A 19,867-nucleotide genomic window follows, 5' to 3' on the forward strand; every position below is an offset into this window, starting at 1 on the left:
TACCTCACTGCTGACCAGACAAATCATTACCATTTCTCATTCTACCGCCCAGCAAAGCCTCCATGTAGGCTTCACTCAGACTGCTGACATATGAAGCCACTAAGAACATTTTGTGGTTTCCTGATCACCATAATACAAATAACCACAACTGTAACAAATTTATTCTTTAAAAAATTAAATTGACTTAATTTTGATTTAAGGGTCTTAAAATGGTAATGTGTTTAATTTGAAAGTCTATAAAAAAGTAACAGTTAAAAGTAGATTTTAAGTTGATATTCTCATTTGTACTCAGCTTCATGGAAAAGAAAATGTCAGGGAATTTTTTAATGAAGTCCAAGATTTTTTGGATCACTGTAAGGATATTTGTTGACAGTAAATTAAGATGCAAGGAAAATATGACCAGCAACACTGAAAGGAAAAGAAATCAACAGAGACAAGAGGGAAGGGGGGGGGCAGGGGAAGGGAAGGGAAGGGGAAAGTCAAGGAACATATAGCAAGGACTCATGGACAAAACCAGAGGGGAAGAGCTGAGGGAGGGTAGGAGGGAGGGAGCAAGGGAAAGAGGTGGGGGGGAGGCAGAGACAAATGTATTTAAAAAGTAAATAAATTAAAAAAAAAAAAAAAAGTCCACTGCAATTTTTTATAAAGATACTCTCAAAAGAAGTGATATTGTACTTCTACAGCCTACATGTTCTATCTTCATTAGAAGTATGATCTTTCACCTCTTATTCTCATTCAAGATCTGAACTTAATTTTCTTCTGCATTCCATATATTCTGCTGCTTTTTAAATAATCTCTAATTCCTGTTTTACTTTGGTATGTTTGCATACTATTTATAGTCATAAAAATTCTGAATCTACTGCTTAATCCATTTTTAGTTATCCCATTAGTTTTCATTTTACAATGCTATAATTTCTAACTTTATGGTATCCTTTTATCACAAAACCACCAGAAAATAATAGGTGGTGAGTGGTGTGGAGGGAGAAAAAATGCTAAATGCTGGCACTGACAATAATATACAGTAATAAAATTATTTTCAGTAACACACCTGCTCAATCATTGCCTCAAAATGCAAATAAACTATAGTTTTCCTTCATAAAATGTAAAATTTAAAAAACTTATCCAAGGGGGGCTTCTAGGGTGTTGGTAATAGTCTTTTCTTCATCTAGGTGGTAGTAACAGGAGTGTTTTCACTTTGTGATCATCCACTGAGCTATACATTTTTGTTTTATGCATGGTTCTTTATGCATGTTATATCCCAGAGCAAAAGAGTTTCCAAAAATAGTTTATTATATAAAACCTCTAAGTGGGCCAGGAAGAAAAACTAGATTAGAAAACAAGAAGAATCCAGAAATTGTTATTGCAGAGATGATACAGGTTCATTTGTTGATCATTAGTAACAGTGAATGTTTTTGTATAAATTGATTATTATACACATATATCCAGCTTCCACAAACATTTTAAATGCCAAAGGAACATACAATGCAAATCTTTATAAAAAGGAATATATTTAATAGTAAATACAAGAAAAATTTTTTTGCTTAGTTACATCTTAGCAGGATACTTATCAATTTCAAAATTTTTGAAGTTGATAAGTCCTTTGAAATAAATAAAATATTTATTAAATTAAAAGACAAAAACTTTATCTTAAAGTTTTTGGCAAAGATAGTTTCTTAGAAATAGCTTTGCAAAAGGAAAGTAAGTTTAAGATATTCCTTTTACTGTCAAAAAAAATTTTAACTATAATTCTCTCTTATCTACAAAGGCCAGCTTGCACACATTAAAATCTGAAAAACAGAAATTAAATTCTATTGGTTTTTGTATCTAATTTTAGAAATAAAACCTCCCAAATAAAGTTATTCATTTGAAATATATCAAAGCTGAATTTAAAGTTTACTGCTAGTGCATATGCCAAAAAGCCATATATGTTAGTCTCAGAGTCATAAAAACACAGGTGTACCCTGGCATACTTCCACTGCAGTTTCTCTGGGCAGAAAATGTATTTTAAACAAATTCATATATATTAAAAATGCTTCTATGCAGCAATGGTCTAAGGCTAGAACTACAGCAAGCAACAGTATGATTGCAGTAGGTAACATATGCTTATAAAGATGCCCTCCCAAGGAATGTGAAATGGGATATTTTATGATTTAAGGGAGAGGCACACAGAAAAAGTAACCTACTTTAACCATTTCAAAGTAAATTTCAACAAGCAGAGTTAAGGGTATGAGGGAAAAAATTAGTAATTCATAAACTGATATTTCACATGTATTTTTATCCTCATAATTTTGAAAGGCAGGATTAACACTCCAAGAAAAACTAGTAATAGTTGCAAAATCAGTCAAGAGAAGACACTTGGCTGATTACTGAAGTCAGGTTATCTCCACTATACTACACTACTTCCATTCTAATTTTTCTATCTCCTGAGTTATGCTTCCACATTCAATTAATTCATTTTTAGTAAGGACTATCACAAAAGAAGCAGAAAAAGGTATCAATATTAATTTCTATATAATTAAGTAACAATCACATTTACTTTCTGTTTAAAAATCACACCAATGTCTTACTGAGTACCTATTAAATACCAGGTGATTTACACTCATTATTCCTCTCAGTATTTATTAATAAAAAGTACCAACCCATAAATACACACATATACTATATATCTATTTAGTTCAATCATGTAAAGTTCACTAGAGAAAATTACATCTGAAACGTGATGTTAGGGTATCGTTAGAAACAGAGTAAAATTATTATATCTCTACTCCTTAGAGAGGTAAAAAATATAAAGATGAAGCATGGTAGAATACTAATACTACTGCTTACCAGTTTTTCTCTGAATGTGTCTTTTCCCAGCTTCCCTGAAAGCAACCATGGCTCTGAAAAAAGCTCGCATCACCGCCCATCGGAAAACAGCTACAGGATCAATTCCAATCATCCCAGAGATAAATGCACTCTTGCTACTTCTCAGAAGAGCTACAATGTCAGGGCGCATATGATCTGTATTTTTTTCCCGAAAATCCTACATGAAAAAAGTATCAGTGTTATTTCTGAAAAAATTATTAAACCAAGAAGATAATGGGTGACACATTTGAACAGTGGTTGAATAAGGACTACTGAAGTGATTTCTGTTCTAAGTAGCTAACTGGACAAAATATCTTCTATAAAGTCTCACCCAATCCTAAAACTATTAGGTTCTATACTACATTTGAACTAGAAATAATATTCCACAATTTTATTAAAATTGTTAAACTTGTTAAACACTTGCCAGGGAGAGCTTCTCTGAAGGGGTAGCATATAAAATGACAAGAAAGCTGAATACTAAAAGGAGCTAGACGTAAGAAAGTTAGGAACAGCATTCCAAGCAAAGGGCAACACCTCCTACCTATAAATGGTGATGAACTGAACAAGCTAAGAGAAAAGCATTAAGAGCAAGGGCTTGAACATTCTGGGCAAGGGTAATATTGTGGAAGATTAGACAAATAAACAGGCTGGGTAGACAATACAACCCTGCGCTGGGGAGTCTGGATTTTATTTAAGCGTAAAGGAAAGTCACTGGAAGGACAGTGACATGAGCTAACTGGTATTTTCTAAACATCACTGGTTGCTGTGGAGGTAAGAGAGAAAAGGAGACCAGCTATTGAAATATTCCAGATGAGAGCTGACAGTGACTGGGACTACACTGGTAGTTATGAACAGAAAGGGAAAATAGTGATCATATGTATATGTTATGGAGGTAAGGCAAAGGACTTGGTGGATTAGGGTATGGTGAGAGAATGAGGGAATTAGGTTAACATCTGTATTTGGGGTTTGAGTAACTAGGTGAACGGAGATACCATATACTGATATGGAGAAAACTAGAGAAAAGAGGTTTGGAGATAGGAAACGGGGATTAAGAGATCAGTTCTGTCAAAGTTAAGTTTGAGATAAGAGCAAGTAACATTTATGAAAATGCTACAATTGTGTTGGCACTATTCTAAGCATTTTACATGTATTATCTCATTTAAGCTCATTTCATTCTCCTAACAACTCCTTGAAGTAGATATTATTCCTATTTTATAGATGAGGAATTTCAAAGTAAAATTTCAAAGTAATTTATAGATGAGGCACAGAGAAGTTAACTATCTCAGCCCCTATTATACAGTAAGTGGAAGAAAAGAGGTTCAAACACAACCACGCATAACCACTATACATACCAAGTAGGCAGATGGATACATGTGTCTGGAGTCCTACAGTGATTTCAGAATATATATATGAATATCAGCATTTTAAAAGTTGACTAAGATTGCTGAAGTACTGGAAATAGGCAGTAAAAACCCCTGCCAAAGCATGGATGGACGTTGGAGGGGACAGAACACAAGAAAATAGATTAAAATACACCACACAAAGATAGGGAGGGCAAGAAGCTTACTGGAAGAAGAAGGTCCTATGCTGGTATAGGTTTTTGGCTATAACCACACCCAGATGGAAGAACCAAAACTTGGTGAGTAAATCACTTCAAGTTCGTGCAGTTTTACAAAACAGTTCTAGCTCAGAATTATACTATGAGGAGCATGCCTAGTATGACGTCATCCACCCTCATGTCCAGAAGGCAGCTGGACTCATCCATTTACCTTTAGGGCTTTACTTTTCTAATTCCTCTCTCTTCACCTGAGAACAGGGAAAAAAGGGAAACAAGCCAGATGTCTAGGTTCTCGGCTTGTCCCTAAATACCCTTTCAGTAAAAGTACGGGGTGGTGCAAAAGTAGGTTTACAGTTGCTCATATGGAAAATAATTAATAAATAATAAAATAGGAATAAATCATGAGTTTTGCGAACTCACAACTGTAAAACCTCCTTTTACCCCACTAGGTATAAATGATAAAAGTCAGTGAAACTAAGTTTTCTAATACAAATCACTGCCATTGCCACTACCATTATTGTGATTAGCTAATACCTGTCGAGGGCAGATAAGATGTCAGGCACTATTTTAAGCACTATATATAACCTGTTCAATTCGATCAATTACTCACTAAAATAGAATCAATTAAAAGTCATACTTCATTGATAAGTAAGCAGAGAAGTAGAGAACCTTGCCAAAGGCCAAACAGTAACTACCACTGCAAGAATTGAAACATCAACCTGCCCTACCCCAAGACCATCCCATCCTGTAACTATACTGTACAACCTAAAATTCTAGATTTCTTTCCCATGATGACTGTCAAATGTTGATAGAGACCTTATTTTACAAACATTAATGGTCTGGTCTCTATGTCTACATAGTTCTCAGATTTCTAACTACATTTCATACACCAGTCACATAGTTTTTCTTGACACTCTTTTCTCGGTTTCTATAACAATACATTTTGTGATTTACTGCTTATATCTTTTACTCCCCTTCTCAGTTCACACTGCTGATTCCATATTAGAATCTCTTAGACACTGATCCAACGTTGTCTTATATTTTTCACTCAATCATTTTACATCAGGCGACCACAATGATCTCAACTGTAAGGATGGCGTAAGCACTATCTATACGATAAGACTCAAATCTGTATTTGTCCAGTTCAGATCTTTCTTATTAAGTCTGAGGTCTATTGACACATCTTAAAGGTATTTCAAAATTGAAAGAACGCATTCAAAAATGAGATGAGGTGGGCCTGAAATTTCCTTTGTGGGAAAGTTTAAAACTACTGATTGAAATTATTTAACAGACATGGGATTTTCAGGTTTTCCTCCATTTTCTGGTGTCAGTTTTAGTAATGTGTATTTTTCAAGGAATTTTCAGTTTTATCTATGTTGTCAAATTTATTGGCAGAATATGTTTATATCTTTTTAATATCTGTAGTGTATGTATAGTTAAAGTTCTTTTTTAATTTCTGGTATCTGTAATTTGTGAATCCCTTTCTTTCAATTATTAGTTATTTTCTATTCCTCTTACTAACATTATTTTCTGTTATATTATCTTCTTAAGGAACTGACTTTTGCCTTTGTCAGGTTCTCTACTGCATGTCTTCATGCTAATGCACAAACCTCTGTTTTCCTTTTATTACTTTCTTCTTCTAAATTTGGGGGGATTTAATTTGCTGCAATTTTTTAAAATAATTTTTTACTTTTCTATAACAGTTAACATACAATTAGTTTGAGGTGTACAAAATAGTGATTAAACATTAATATAACTTACAAAGTATTCATGAGAGTAAGTTTAGTACCCATTGACACCACAGTTATTACAATATTATTAACTACATTAACCATACACTGTACTTTATAATTTATGAATACTTTTATCAAAAATAATTTCTATATCTTAATAAGTTCCTATTTTTCACCCATATCCCCCAATGCCTCTCTCATCTGGAAAGCATCAAAATATTCTCTGTATCTCTCAGTTTGTATGGTTTGTTCATTAAATTTGTTTTATAGATTCCACATCAAAGTGAAACCACATGGAATTTGTCTTTCTCTACCTGACCCATCTCAATTACCATTATCCCTAGCTCCATTCCTGGTTGCAGATGGCAAGATTTCATTCTTTTTATGGATGAGTCATATATTCCTTTTCACATATGAGGTCTGTCCAGAAAAAGTCTAGCCATTGTTAAAATAACAAAAAGAGTTTGCATGAAATCGATATAACCTACCAGCCAAGGAGAGTATGGAATGTGCATACATGAACAATGACAACTTCACAGGACTTGTCAGTGGGGGTGGTAAACACCATTGAGTGAACACGTGTATGTATGGCTGTTGCATTCAAAATGACAGAGAGTAGAGCAACAAATGAATCTGAATCAAATTTTGTGTTAACAAATCAATAAATGTAATACATCACATAAACAAAAGGAAAGACAAAAATCACATGATCATATCAATAAATGTGGGGAAAAAATTTGATAAAGTACAGCACCCACTTATGATAAAAATACTCAGCAAAGTGGGAGCAGACGGAGCATACCTCAACCTAACAAAGGCCATATACAAGAAAACTACAGCCAACATCATACTCAATGGGCAAAAACTAAAAGCTTTCCCCCTAAGATCGGGAACATGACAAGGGTGTCCACTTTCACCATTTCTATTCAACATAGAATTGGAACTTCTGGCCACAGCAATCAGACAAGAAAAAGAAATAAAAGGCATACAAATTGGAAAGGAGGAAGTAAAGATGTCACTGTTTGCAGACGACATGACAGTGTACATAGAAAACCCCAGAGACTCCACCAAAAAACTACTTGACCTATGAAGTGTATTTGGCAAAAGAGTGGGATGCAAAGTCACCATTCAGAAACCGAAGGCCCTTCTGTACGCCAACAATGGAACATCACAAACAGAACTTAGGAAAAAATCCCATTTGCTATAGCAACAAGAAAAACAAAGCACCTAGGAATAAACCTAACCAAGGAGGTAAAAGACCTGTACTCAGAAAACTACACAACATTGAAGAAAGAAACTAAGGAAGACACAAATAAATGGAAGCATATACCGTGTTCATGGATTGGAAGAATTACTATCATCAAAATGTCCATGCTACCCAAAGCAATCTATAGACTCAACACAATCCCTATTAAAATACCAATGACGTATTTCACAGATATATAGAACACACATTTCAAAAATTTATATGGAACCATAACAGCTCAGTGATTTTAAGAAAGGAGAACAAAGTAGGAGGGATCACAACACCTGACATCAAATTATATTACAAGGCCACTATTCTGAAAACAGTCTAGTACTGGCATAAGAACAGACACACAGACCACTGGAACAGAATAGAGAGTCCAGAAATAAACCCATGTCTCTAAGGTCAATTAATATTTGACAAAGGGCGCAGGAGCATAAAATGGAGTAAAAATAGCCTCTTCAGCAATCGGTATTGAGAGATCTGGACAGCAACATGCAAAAAAATGAAACTGGACCACCAGCGTACACCATACACAAAAATAAACTCAAGATGGATACCAGACTTAAATATAAGTCACGATACCATAAAAGTCCAAAGTCCTAGAGGAGAACATAGGCAAAAAAATTTCAGATATTCCATGCAGCAATACTTTCACCAATATGTCCCCTAGAGCAAGGGATATAAAGGAAAGAATAAACAAACTGGACTATACCAAACTAAAAAGCTTCTGCATGGCTAAAGAAAACATCAACAAAATGAAAAGGGAACCAACTGTATGGGAAAACATATTTCCAATGATACCTCGGCGAAGGCTTTGATTTCTAAAACACAGAAAGAATTCACATGACTCCACACCAGGAAGACAACCAATCCAATTAAAAAATGGGTTAAGGGCTTGAACAGACACTTCTCCAATGAGGACATACAGAGGACCCAGAGACATATGAAAGGATGCTCAGCCTCACTAGCCATCAGAGAGATGCAAATAAAAACCACAATGAGATACATGAGATACATGAGATACCACTTCAGACCAGTTGGAATGGCCATCATAAACAAATCAACAAACTACTGCTGGCGAGACTGTGGAGAAAAGGGAATGCTCGTATACTACTGGCAGGAATGCAGACTGGTACAGCCACAGCAAAAAACAGTATGGAATTTCCTCAAAAAACTAAAAATGGAACTGCCTTTTGACCCAGTGATTCCACTGCTGGGATTATACCCTAAAAATCCTGAAACACCAGTTGAAAAGAACCTATGCACCCCAATGTTCATAGCAGCATTACTTACAATCGCCAAGTGCTAGAAACAGCCCTAGTGCCCATCAGTTAATGATGGATCAAATAACTGTGCTACATTTACACAATGGAATACTATGTGACAGAAAGAGAAAAGGAACTCCTGACTCCCAGCCACGATGAAGGAGTAGGTAGAAACACTTAGCCTCTTCACACAACCAAAAGAAGGACAACAACTTTTTTTTTTAAAAAGCAACCAAAAGCAACAGAAAATTGAACTGTGTGGAAGTCCACCGACCAAGGAGTTAAAGAAGAAACATTCATCCAGACTGGTAGGAGGGGCAGAGATGGACAGCAAGGCAGAGAGGAGGAGCGGCAAGGCGACGGCTAGAGGACCAAGCAGTCTCACATTTGTGTGTGGCTAAACAGGGAGGAACAATGAGGGAGAGAGACAGACCATACAACCCAGTGTTCCAGCAGAGAAAAGAACACCTCCAAACCTCTGGCTGTAAAAACCTTTGGAGGCTGGGGTGGGGGAAGAAACTCCCAGCCTCACAAGAGAGCTTGCAGGAGAGACTCATGGGGTCCTAGAACATACGCAAGGCCATCCACCCAGGAAATCAGCTCCAGAAGAGCCCCATTTGCTTGTGGGCAGTGTGGGAAGTGACTGAAAGCCCGCCGAGAGCTAGGTAAGCATCACTGTTCCCTCTTGGACCTCTCTTCCACAAACAGTGCCACAACGCACCCAAGTGGGTTGCCCTGTTCTGGTGAATACCTAAGGCTCAACCCTTGCAATGTAACAGGAGTGCCAAAATAAAAGAAATATGGCCCAAATAATAGGTCAAAACTCCAGAAAAAATAGAACTAAGCAATTAACAGATACCCAACCCATCAGAAGCAAAGTTCAAAACACTTGTAAAATGGATGCTCACACAAATGGTTGAGTATGGTTGCAAAATAGAGGAAAAAGTGAAGGCTATGCAAAGTGAAATAAAGAAAAATATACAAGGAACCAACAGCAGAGAGAAAGAAATTGGGACTCAAATCAATGATTTGGAGCAGAAGGAAGAAATAAGCATTCATCCAGAACAGAATGAAGAAAAAAGAACTGAAAAAAATGAGGAGACTTAGAAACGTCCGGGAGAACTTTAAACATTCTGAATCACAGGGATACCAAAAGGAGAAAAGAAAGAGCAATAAATTGAAAACTTATTTGAAAAAATAATGGAGAATGTCCCCAATCTGGAAAAGGAAACAAACTTGCAGGAAGTACAAGAAGTCCAGAGAGTCCCAAAGAAATTGGACCCAAGGAAACATACCAAGGCATATCATGATTAAGTTACTCAAGATTACAGATAAGGAGAGAATCCTAAAAGCAGCAACAGAAAAGGAGACGGTTAGCTACCAAGGAGTTCCCATAAGACTATCAGCTGATTTCTCAAAAGAAAACTTGCAGACAAGAAGGGGCTGGAAAGGAGTATTCAAAGTAATGAAAGGCAAGGATCTACATCCAAAATTACTCTATCCAGCAAAGCTACCATTTAGACTGGAAGGGCAGATAAAGCGCTTCCCAGGTAAGGTAAAGCTAAAAGAGTTCAGCATCACCAAGCCCTTATTATATGAAATATTAAAGGGACTTACCTAAGAAAAAGAAGATCAAAACTATGAACAGTAAAATGACAACAAACTCACAGCTATCAACAACTGAACCTAAAACAAAAACAAACTAAGCAAGCAACTAGAACAGAACAGAATCACAGAAATGGAGATCACATGGAGGGTCATCAATGGGGAGGGGAGAGAGAAAGATGGGGGAAAAGATACGGGGAGTAAGAGGCATAATTGGTAGGTACAAAATAGAGAGGGGGGAGTTAAGAACAGTATAGGAAATGGAGAAGCCAAAGAACTTATCTGTACCACCCATGGCCATACACCAAAGCGGGGTGGGGAATGCTGGTTTGCGAGCAGGGTGCAGGGCAGAGGGGAATAAAGGGGAGGAAAAAATGGGTCAACTATAATAGCATAATCAATAAAATATACTTACAAAAAAAAGAGAACTTCTACACTTTGCTACAGCGTGGATATAACTGGAGGGTATTATGCTAAGTGAAATAAGCCAGGCAGTGAAAGACAAATATCATATGATCTCACCTATCAGTGGAACCTAATCAACAAAAGAAACAAATGAGCAAAATATAACCAGAGACTTGGAAATAAAGAACAAACAGAGAGACCAGAGGAGACGGGGGAGAGGGACAACGGGGGAAAGGAGAAGAGACAAGCCAAGAAACACAAATAGAGGACTCATGGGCACAGACAGTGGGGGGTGGGGGAAGACTGCGTGTGGGAGTAGGGGTAAAAAGAGCAAGGAACAGCAAAGGGGAAAAGGGCAGGACAACTGAAACTGAACAATTTTTAAAAAACTAATGTACAAACTATAAAAAAGAAATTTGCATTAATCTTTAACATTCCTCCATGGAAACTATTCAGATGATTCAGAAGGCTGCAGCTATGGGCAACTGGTGATTGGCAGCTTCATCACAAAGACACGCCCACTCCTGCAACTTGTGCAGAGTTTTTTGGTGAAAACTATCAAATCAGCCAGGTGACTCAGCCCCTCTACAGCTCAGATTTGGCATTCTGTGACTTCTGACTTTTCCCAAAACTAAAATCACCTTTGAAAGGGAAGGGATTTCAGACAGTTGATGAGATTCAGGAAAATATGACAGGGAAGCTGATGGCAACTGAGAGAACGGTGTGAGGTTCCAAGGTGCCTACTTTGAAAGGGGCTGAGGCATCATTGTCCTATTAGAGTGTTTCCTGTATCTTCTTCAATAAATGTCTCTCTCTTTCATATTACATGGCTGGACACTTCTACACAGACCTTGCATATATACCACATCTTCTTTATCTATTTGTGTATTGATGGACACTTAAGTTGTTTCCATATCTTGGCTATTGTAAATAATGCTGCCATAAACATAGGGATACATATGTCTTTTTGAATTACTGTTTTGGGTTTGTCTGGATAAAAACCCAGATGGAATTGCTGGGTCCTTTGCTGTTCTTTACCTAGCTTCTTCAGATGGAAGCTTAGATAATTACTCTTCAATCACTCTGTCTAATATATGCATTTAAAATCAGAAATCATTGTTTTAAATGCATCCTACCAATTTTCATAATTTGTATTTTCATTAATGTTCAATTTAATTATGACTTTATTGTGATCTCTTGTTTGACTCATGTATATAGAAGAATTTTGCTTAATTTCTAAACACCCAAAGACTGTCTACTTATCCTTATGATAGGCTGGTTAGGTCAGTTGTTTGAGAATACTGTTCAATTTTTTCGGTTTTGATTTCATTCCTACTTATTTTGTTAGATACCAAGAGATATGTCTTAAAGTCTGCAACTATGATGAAGGACTTATCTACTTTTGCTCTCCTTTTGTTTTATGCATATTGAAATGAAGCCATTAGGTAATACAACTTTGATGATTAGGCATTCCTATAGAACAAGCCCCTTTTATTATTACGAAATGTGCCACTTTATCTCTAAATAATACTGCTGCCTTACAGTCTGCTTTATCTAATAATGTAAACACACCATTTCTTTTAGTTAGGGTTTGCATAGTATATCTTTTTCCCATCCTTTTACTTTCAACCTATGTGATAATATGGATGAATAATCACAGACACAAATGTATATACTATATACTTCCATTTATCTAAAATTTAATAACAGGTAAAACTAAGAACAAAAAGTTAGGATAGTGGTTACCTCTCAACAGGGGAAAATGAGCAGGGAAGAGGCATGCAAGAAACCCATATACTTTTAGATGTATAAACTATGCACCTCACCTTATGATTTTATAGCTCAAGCTTTTTTGTCTGTTTTAAACCACATTTTAAAATACTTTTAAAATTGAGGTATTACTGACATATAACATTGTATAAGATGTGCAGTATGTTGACTTGATACATTTATATGTTGCAATATGATTACCACTGTTTAACTAATATCTCCATCAGGTCATATAATTACCATTTTTTTTTTTGTGGTGAGACTATTTAAGATCTAGTCTCTAAAGAACTTTGAACGCTATGTTATAATGTTAACTGTAATCATAACGCTGTGTATTACATCTCCAGAACTTACTCATCTTCTAACTGCAAGTTTGAATTCTTTGCCCAATTATCTCAATTTCCCCACCGACTTGCCCCTGGTAACCATCAAATTATTCTCTCTTTTTCCTTAGTGTCTGTTCTAAAATATGTTCCTCCCTATCTTTTCCATCTGAAAGAAAAAATGGCAACTCAAAATTACCCATCAACTATAGCCAAAAGTGACCTACTTACGTACAATCCACCAATAAGGTCTACTGATTATACCTCTGACATATATCTCATAATCATCTAGATCTCCAATGCTACTGCCACCCCTGTGGTTCAATTTACCTTAACATTTCACCTCAGCAGTTTTAAAAAGTTACCTATTTTGATTTCCCGCTCACATTCCCATCCTTTGCTGTTCCTTCTCCTCACAGTAATCAAAGCAATCTTCTAAAAACACAATGACATCCTCAGCTTTAAAATATTTTCATAGCTCCCCATAATAATTTCAACAAAAGCCAAACTCATTTAACTTTATCTAGAAATCTTGAAGAATTAACTTGTGTTCCATTCTCTGAATTTTTTATGCCACTAGATCCATTCTCACTATAATCTAGAAACACTGACCTGTTTTCAATTAACATATTCAGTTCTTTTCCACCTCATGACCTAGAATATTCATCATTTCCTTCATATATTTCAGGTCATCTCTCAAAGTTTGAGAGGTCTTCATGGATCTACAAATTCAAAATCCACTATTTCACTAGTTTCCATCATACAACCCATTCATTTATTTATAGCACATAGCCCCATTTATTTATATTATACACAAATACACGTGTGTGTGTGTGTGTGTGTGTGTGTGTATACGTATATATGGGTGTGCCTGTATGTGTGTGGGGGGGAGGGGGAAGATAGCACGCACACGTGTGAGCCAGGGACCTTTTGCATATTTTATCACTGGGATCATTTCAAACACCAAGCACAGGGTCTGACACAGGCTCTGTGTTTAATAAACACTTCCTGAATAAGGATCTTAATTCTGACTCTCACTTCAAGACCAAGGAGAAAACATTGGTACACTAGGCTCCATATTGCAATTGCCTTGCGCCTGGGAAACTGTCTTAAATGGCAGGCTTAAACATCAAGTGGTTGAAAGGTAACAGCTCACTAATTACAAACAAGAAATGAACAAAATTATGAAGATTTCCTTCTATAGGAGTTCAAAAGTTTTAATATATTCATTATGAGTCCAAGTTCACAAATACCTAATGATGCATGAAGACATGAAGCCTCTGTCAGGCCTCATGGATGCAGAGGTGAGAAAAGTTTAATGAACTGCACAAATCAACTAGTGGGTTTAAGACAGAGTGATGCTATCTATCCTTTCACATCTAAAAAGGCTACTAAGAATGGACTGACATCAGGTTTATCTGTATGAAGAAATCAACAGACATATCACCAAAGTTAGTAATACATTTAAGGTGGAATCTGAATTTTAGTAGTATCCTTATAATGTCTCTAATTGTTATTGATGAAAAACCTCCACATCTACAATGAGGGTAGTGTGATACAGTTAAGAACACAATTCTCCCCTAAAAGCACATACAGTATGAAATTTACTGACCTTTACCCCGTATTTTACTTTCCCGGCATAATGCTTAATGGTGAAAGCAGGCTCCATCACAGCTGGAAATTCAATGTAAGAATTCTCTTCATGTTGATGCTTAAATTTGTCTAGCAATGTTTGATTTGTAGCCTGTGGAAAGCTAAATTAAAAACACAAGCAAGGACACTAAAGTAAAATGCTGCAGTTAATACAATCATTTTTTAAAAATACATTATAATTACACTGCCATCTTAAAAACTTAGCAAAGTACAAAGAGTTTTCACTTATATTATCTAATTCTCATAACAATCTAAAAAGTGAGTGGAACAAGAATTAGTGTCCCTATTTTATAGATGAGAGGTCAAAAAGTTGTCATTTGCCCAAACTCATACTTTGAAAGAAGACCTGAAAAATTAACTCAGGTTTTTAGGTATCTAGTTAGCTTAAGGTGCATTGTGCTGCACTGCTATAAAACCCACAGGATGATAAAAACCAAATCACATGTTGTTTTGGGCCAAGAACTTCCAAAAAGGAAATGTCTCAATTTGAGTAAATCCTTTATATCCATAGTTATTTTGGGGTTTTTTTTTTAAAGACTTTATTTATTTATTTTTAGACAGATGGGAAGGAAAAGAGAAAGAGGGAGAGAAACATCAGTGCATGTATGGTAGCCTCTCATGTGTCCCCTACGGCGGACCTGGCCGGCAACCCAGGCATGTGCCCTGACTGGGTATCAAAATGGCAAACCTTTGGTTTGCAGGCCGGCACTCAATCCACTGAGCAACACCAGCCAGGGCCATTTTTGTTTTCTTACTGATTCGCATATAAAGTAGAAATTTTCTTACCACACCAGTTACTATGTATTTTTGTATTATACCTAGTATTTCAAATATCAATGGAGTTGTACTCACTAATGAGCATTTCACATCCAGGAATCAAATAATATTTATTACAAAGTAATTACACAATAGCAAATACAGGAATAAAGAAGTTCCGAAGGCAAAAACATTACTAGTTGTTGAAAATAACAGAAAGGTTCACAGAGGTTATAAGAGTCAAATATGGGTAGGAGCTAAAAACATAGAAAATATTACTGAGAAAGGAGAGAGCAAGTATCTTTCAGAGAATAATTCCATTTAATAACAGCTGACTGAAATAAGAAGAAGTAATGTGACATGAGTAAAGATGCTGAATATGAAATCTAATATGTAAAAATGATTCCAAAATTACAACAAAAATGGTTAATTATATAGTATGTATTGGAATTATACTACATACTACATACTACATACTACATACTACAGAAAGGAAAATGGCCTTTGGTTGTCAGTCATAATTGTAATATAGGTTACCAGTTGTCTATGACCTTGGGTAAGCAAGGAGGTAACCTTCTTTAAGAATGGTTTACAAACCCATAAAAAGGGTACAATGAGGTGTCACAGTGCTATTAGAATTATATAACACTAACCAAACATCTAACTCTAGCTAGTATCCTATAGGGATGAGATACACATTATCTACCTTATTTGTCAACATTGCCATTTTCTTACTCACCTAGAATGCTTTTGCATTCAGATACTATCAATTATTTAAAACATCACCATCTAGCTCTTCCTCTCCATTTCAGAACTCTAAAGCCATTCTAGAATGAATTAAACTCTTAGAATTCTAAACACTACAGCAACAGCCTCAATAATAGTTCCAGTGATTCTAATCTTATTTCAAGTCACCACATCAAGATTCAAAATAAATTTCCCTACAATAGCTCTTTAATCATGTGCCTCCCCTACTCAGGAATATTTAAGAATCACCAAGGGACACAGAGGCAATCTAAGCTCCTAGGCCTAGACCACCCCAGCCTCTGCAAACCTATGCCTCACTACTGAGACAGGATATTAAGAAGCTAGGAAAATTCCTTGGCAAGTGGAATAAGGAAGCTGAAACAGATAGCTAAACACAATGGCCCAGCAATTTACAACCAGGTACAGAATGTCACCAGGTCAGAAGGCCCCTAATGTCTGGCAGGGAGCAAAACTGGAAAACAAGGACCTCACCCCCTGGGTAAACACTCCTCCCCTGGCCTCTCCTCCCTGGAGATGGCATTAAGACTTCAGTTGTGTTCCAGCTGCACACCCAGAAAAGCAGCAGTACCGGGTGGGGGAAGCCAAAACCAACTGCAATGACTAAAGATCCCCTGCCCTGTCACTGAACAATCAGCCTTGTCACTGAACAATCAGTGGAGACCACAACCCCAAAAGGGCATACCTCAAGAACTGATGCATATTCTACCGAAACCCTCCCAAGGTCTGCTCTAAGATTCCTGACTTCAAGAAAGAGATAAAAGCCTCAAGACAAAGGACTCAGAGGTGGGTATGCTCTCCCTCTGGGGAGCAGCCCCAGCCATTCCCTTTCCCTTGTTCTCTCCCACTCTCTTCTTTACAGGTATGATCTACTAAACTCTAAGGCAATGGGCAGCTAGCAGCTGGCCCAGGCTTAGCCCCTGAATCCATCCCTCAGGTCCCTATCAAGTCTTCTGACTTTCCAGGGAGCTAATGCAGCCCAGCCCTTGGCTCTCCTGTTGCTTGTTCCATGTTGGCTTCCTGCTGCTAAGCCTTTCTTGCTACTTTCAGCAGGCCCATTCTCTCCCTTGAGGCCTTGAGGATGTACTAATAAATCTCTTGCTCATCCACTTCTGTTGCACTGATCTGTAATTCTTTACTGTGTTGGTAAGAAGAACCAAAGAGTACCAGTAACACAACTCCACAACAGACTGCTTCTCTCCAGGAAAGATGCTCACCTCATTTTCTCTAGATAAGGGTTTACTTACATTCTAATCCTCTGATAATCAAAATGCTTGTAATGCACTTTTCTTCTACTGTTAAGTGGAGGAAGGAAATGTTCAAAGAAAGCCAGAGAGACATGAGAACAGTTTTATTCCAAACAAGGAAAGATGGAAAGAAAAGTTCTCCACATGCCCCACATTCAATGAACATTTGTGGATACATACTACATTACCAAGCAAAAGAGCCTGAAACAGAAACAAATCAGACATTATTGCTCCTTCCAAAAGCTCTTCATCTTCATCTAAGAACTCCCCCAAATGCTATCTGCAAGGGCAGCCTTAGTGTTTCTATGCATATATTGTAGAAAGTATCTCAGGAGCTTTCAAAAATACCCATGCCTGGACCCCACCTCCTGTGGTTCTATAGAATTGAAGCTAGGTGGTGCCACATCAGTATTGCTTACAGGTGCCCTAGGCAATTTTTATGAGTAGGCATGACTGACAACACACTGTCCTAAATGAATGCTCTGCTCTTTAACTTCAGATTGTTAAAATTCAGATTCTGATTCAAGAAATCTTGGGTGAAAGTATGAGATTCTGCATTTCTAACAGGTTTCAAGGTGCTGCTGTCAGCAGATCACATTTTGAGTTCTACAGGAAAGACTGAAAACACTCCTAACATCCTGCTCGTACCTAACGTTGCTTACACTATTCCTCCTCTCTAAATCCCACACTGCATGCATTCTTTTATCATCTAGCTTTAAAAAGTCGCCCAAGGTCAAATAGCCAGTAGAAAGCCAGACATAATTAAACAAGGCTTCTCTGACTTCAAACCTATGCACCTAAAGCACTACAAACACACCAAATGAAGAAAGAATACCACCAAAGGTATATTTCATGCTACATATTCCCTATATAACAAAACATTTTGACGTAAAATACTCAGTTTGATGATTCCCAAAGTGACACTCCCTATATGTGACTAATTTATTTTCAACCCCTCCTTAATGGTACACGGCAGAGGGAAAACATATCATGCCTTTGCATATTCTGGAATATTAAAGCACAGAAACAACAGTGCTCCATTTACAAGAGAAGTAATAACAACAGGAATGATTCATAAGTTGAGGTTTCTTAAAAATTTTTATAGAGGACTAAATATAGAAACATAATTGAAGGGTCAACTATGAAGAGATTATTCAGTCCAGTCTTCTACCTACAACAATACCTCAATAGATGATGCAAAATAATTACTATAATAATTTTATTACTTTATCAATCAGCTGCTAATCATCCTTAATGATTAGAAACTTCTTCCTTATACTGAGTTAAAATGTCTCCCTGTAATTCCTAGCCCTCGCTTTAACCCCACAAGCTTTTAGGTAACACCAAAGAGGTGACAATAGTCTCTTCAGTGGGCAATAGTTTTATCTATGTTAGGTACCATCTCTCCAGGAGAACACAGTCTTTGCATAAAAGATGTTCACTTAATAAAATTTTGCTTAAAGAATGGCAGGACAAAACAAGACATCTTTGCTCTACAATTATTTATCCACAATCTCAACTGTTGTTCATAACCAACTTAAGATATATAGCAGACATTACCATTTCTCATCATTTCCTTTTTCTATGCCAGAAAACTGAGGAACGAGGATATTAAGAGATTTTCCAGTTAACAGAGATGGGACACAACCTTGAAATTCTATCTGTACAGTCTAAATATTTTGAGAAGCAATATAGGACAATACATTAAAGCACAAGATTACTAGTCAAAAATACCTGAAGGGTTTAAATCTTAAGTCCAGCATTTATGACCTGAATAATCCATTTCTCGAATTGTTTAAAGTTTTTGTTCTCTCTTTTTAATTAATCTTCCCCTGAGGAAATGTTTATTGATTTTAGAAAGGGGGGGATGAAGAGAAAGACAGAGGGAGAGAAACATCAATGTGTGAAATATCGATCCATTGCCTCTCACATGCAACTGGGGATAGAACCTACAACCCAGGCAAATAATAACGGTTTGATGATGATGAACTCTTAAGCTTCATCTTGTTTGGGAAGCTCTTTTTCTGCCCTTCCATTCTAAATGATAGCTTTGCCGGGTAGAGCAATCTTGGCTGTAGGTCCTTGCTTCTCATGACCTTTTCTTGAATGTTTCTTACCAATCTCTTCCAGCCTTCAAAGTTTCTTTTGAGAAATCAGCTGACAGTTTTATGGGAACTCCCCTGTAAGTAACTGCGCCTCTCTTGATGCTTTTAGATTCTCTCTTTATCTTTCCCATTGGCATTTTAATTATGATGTACCTTGAAGAGGGTCTATTTGCATCCATCTTGTTTGGGACTCCCTGCGCTTCTTGGGCTTATAAGTCTACTTCCTCCTTCAAATTAAGGAAATTTTCTTTCATTATTTTTTCAAAAAGATTTCTAATTTCTTGCTCTTCCTCTTTCCCTTCTGACACCCCTATGATGCGAATACTGGACCTATTGAAGTTGTCCCAGAGGCTCCTTACACTACTCTCATTTTTTTTGCATTTTTTTTCTTCTTCTTGTTTTGATTGGTTGTTTTTTGCTTCCTTATGTGGCAAATCATTGATTTGATTCTCACTTCATCACTCTACTGTGGTTTCCCTGTAAATTGTTCTTTATTTCAATTAGTGTATCCTTCATTCTCGAGTGGATCTTTTTTATGCAGCTGAGGTCCTCACTAATTTTCTTGAGCAACCTTATAATCAGTGTTTTC

General features: G+C 36.7%; 1 protein-coding gene across 9 annotated transcripts in view; it reads right to left on the reverse strand.

Annotated features, from left to right (window-relative positions):
* MYO9A (myosin IXA) overlaps positions 1 to 19,867 on the reverse strand; it is a 290,265-nt gene that overhangs the window by 136,756 nt on the left and 133,642 nt on the right. For all 9 annotated transcript variants that reach the window (XM_054562050.1, XM_054562278.1, XM_054561989.1 and 6 more), the window contains 2 exons: positions 14,365 to 14,506; positions 2,827 to 3,022 (listed from right to left, as the gene is read on the reverse strand). In XM_054562050.1, the coding sequence (XP_054418025.1) occupies positions 2,827 to 3,022; positions 14,365 to 14,506 (338 nt within the window). The remainder of the gene's footprint in view (positions 1 to 2,826; positions 3,023 to 14,364; positions 14,507 to 19,867) is intronic.

This window comes from Pteronotus mesoamericanus, unplaced genomic scaffold, assembly GCF_021234165.1.
Source record: "Pteronotus mesoamericanus isolate MK-2021 breed Mesoamerican mustached bat unplaced genomic scaffold, CSHL_Meso_final contig_100, whole genome shotgun sequence".
In the NCBI taxonomy this organism is placed as follows: domain Eukaryota; kingdom Metazoa; phylum Chordata; class Mammalia; order Chiroptera; family Mormoopidae; genus Pteronotus; species Pteronotus mesoamericanus.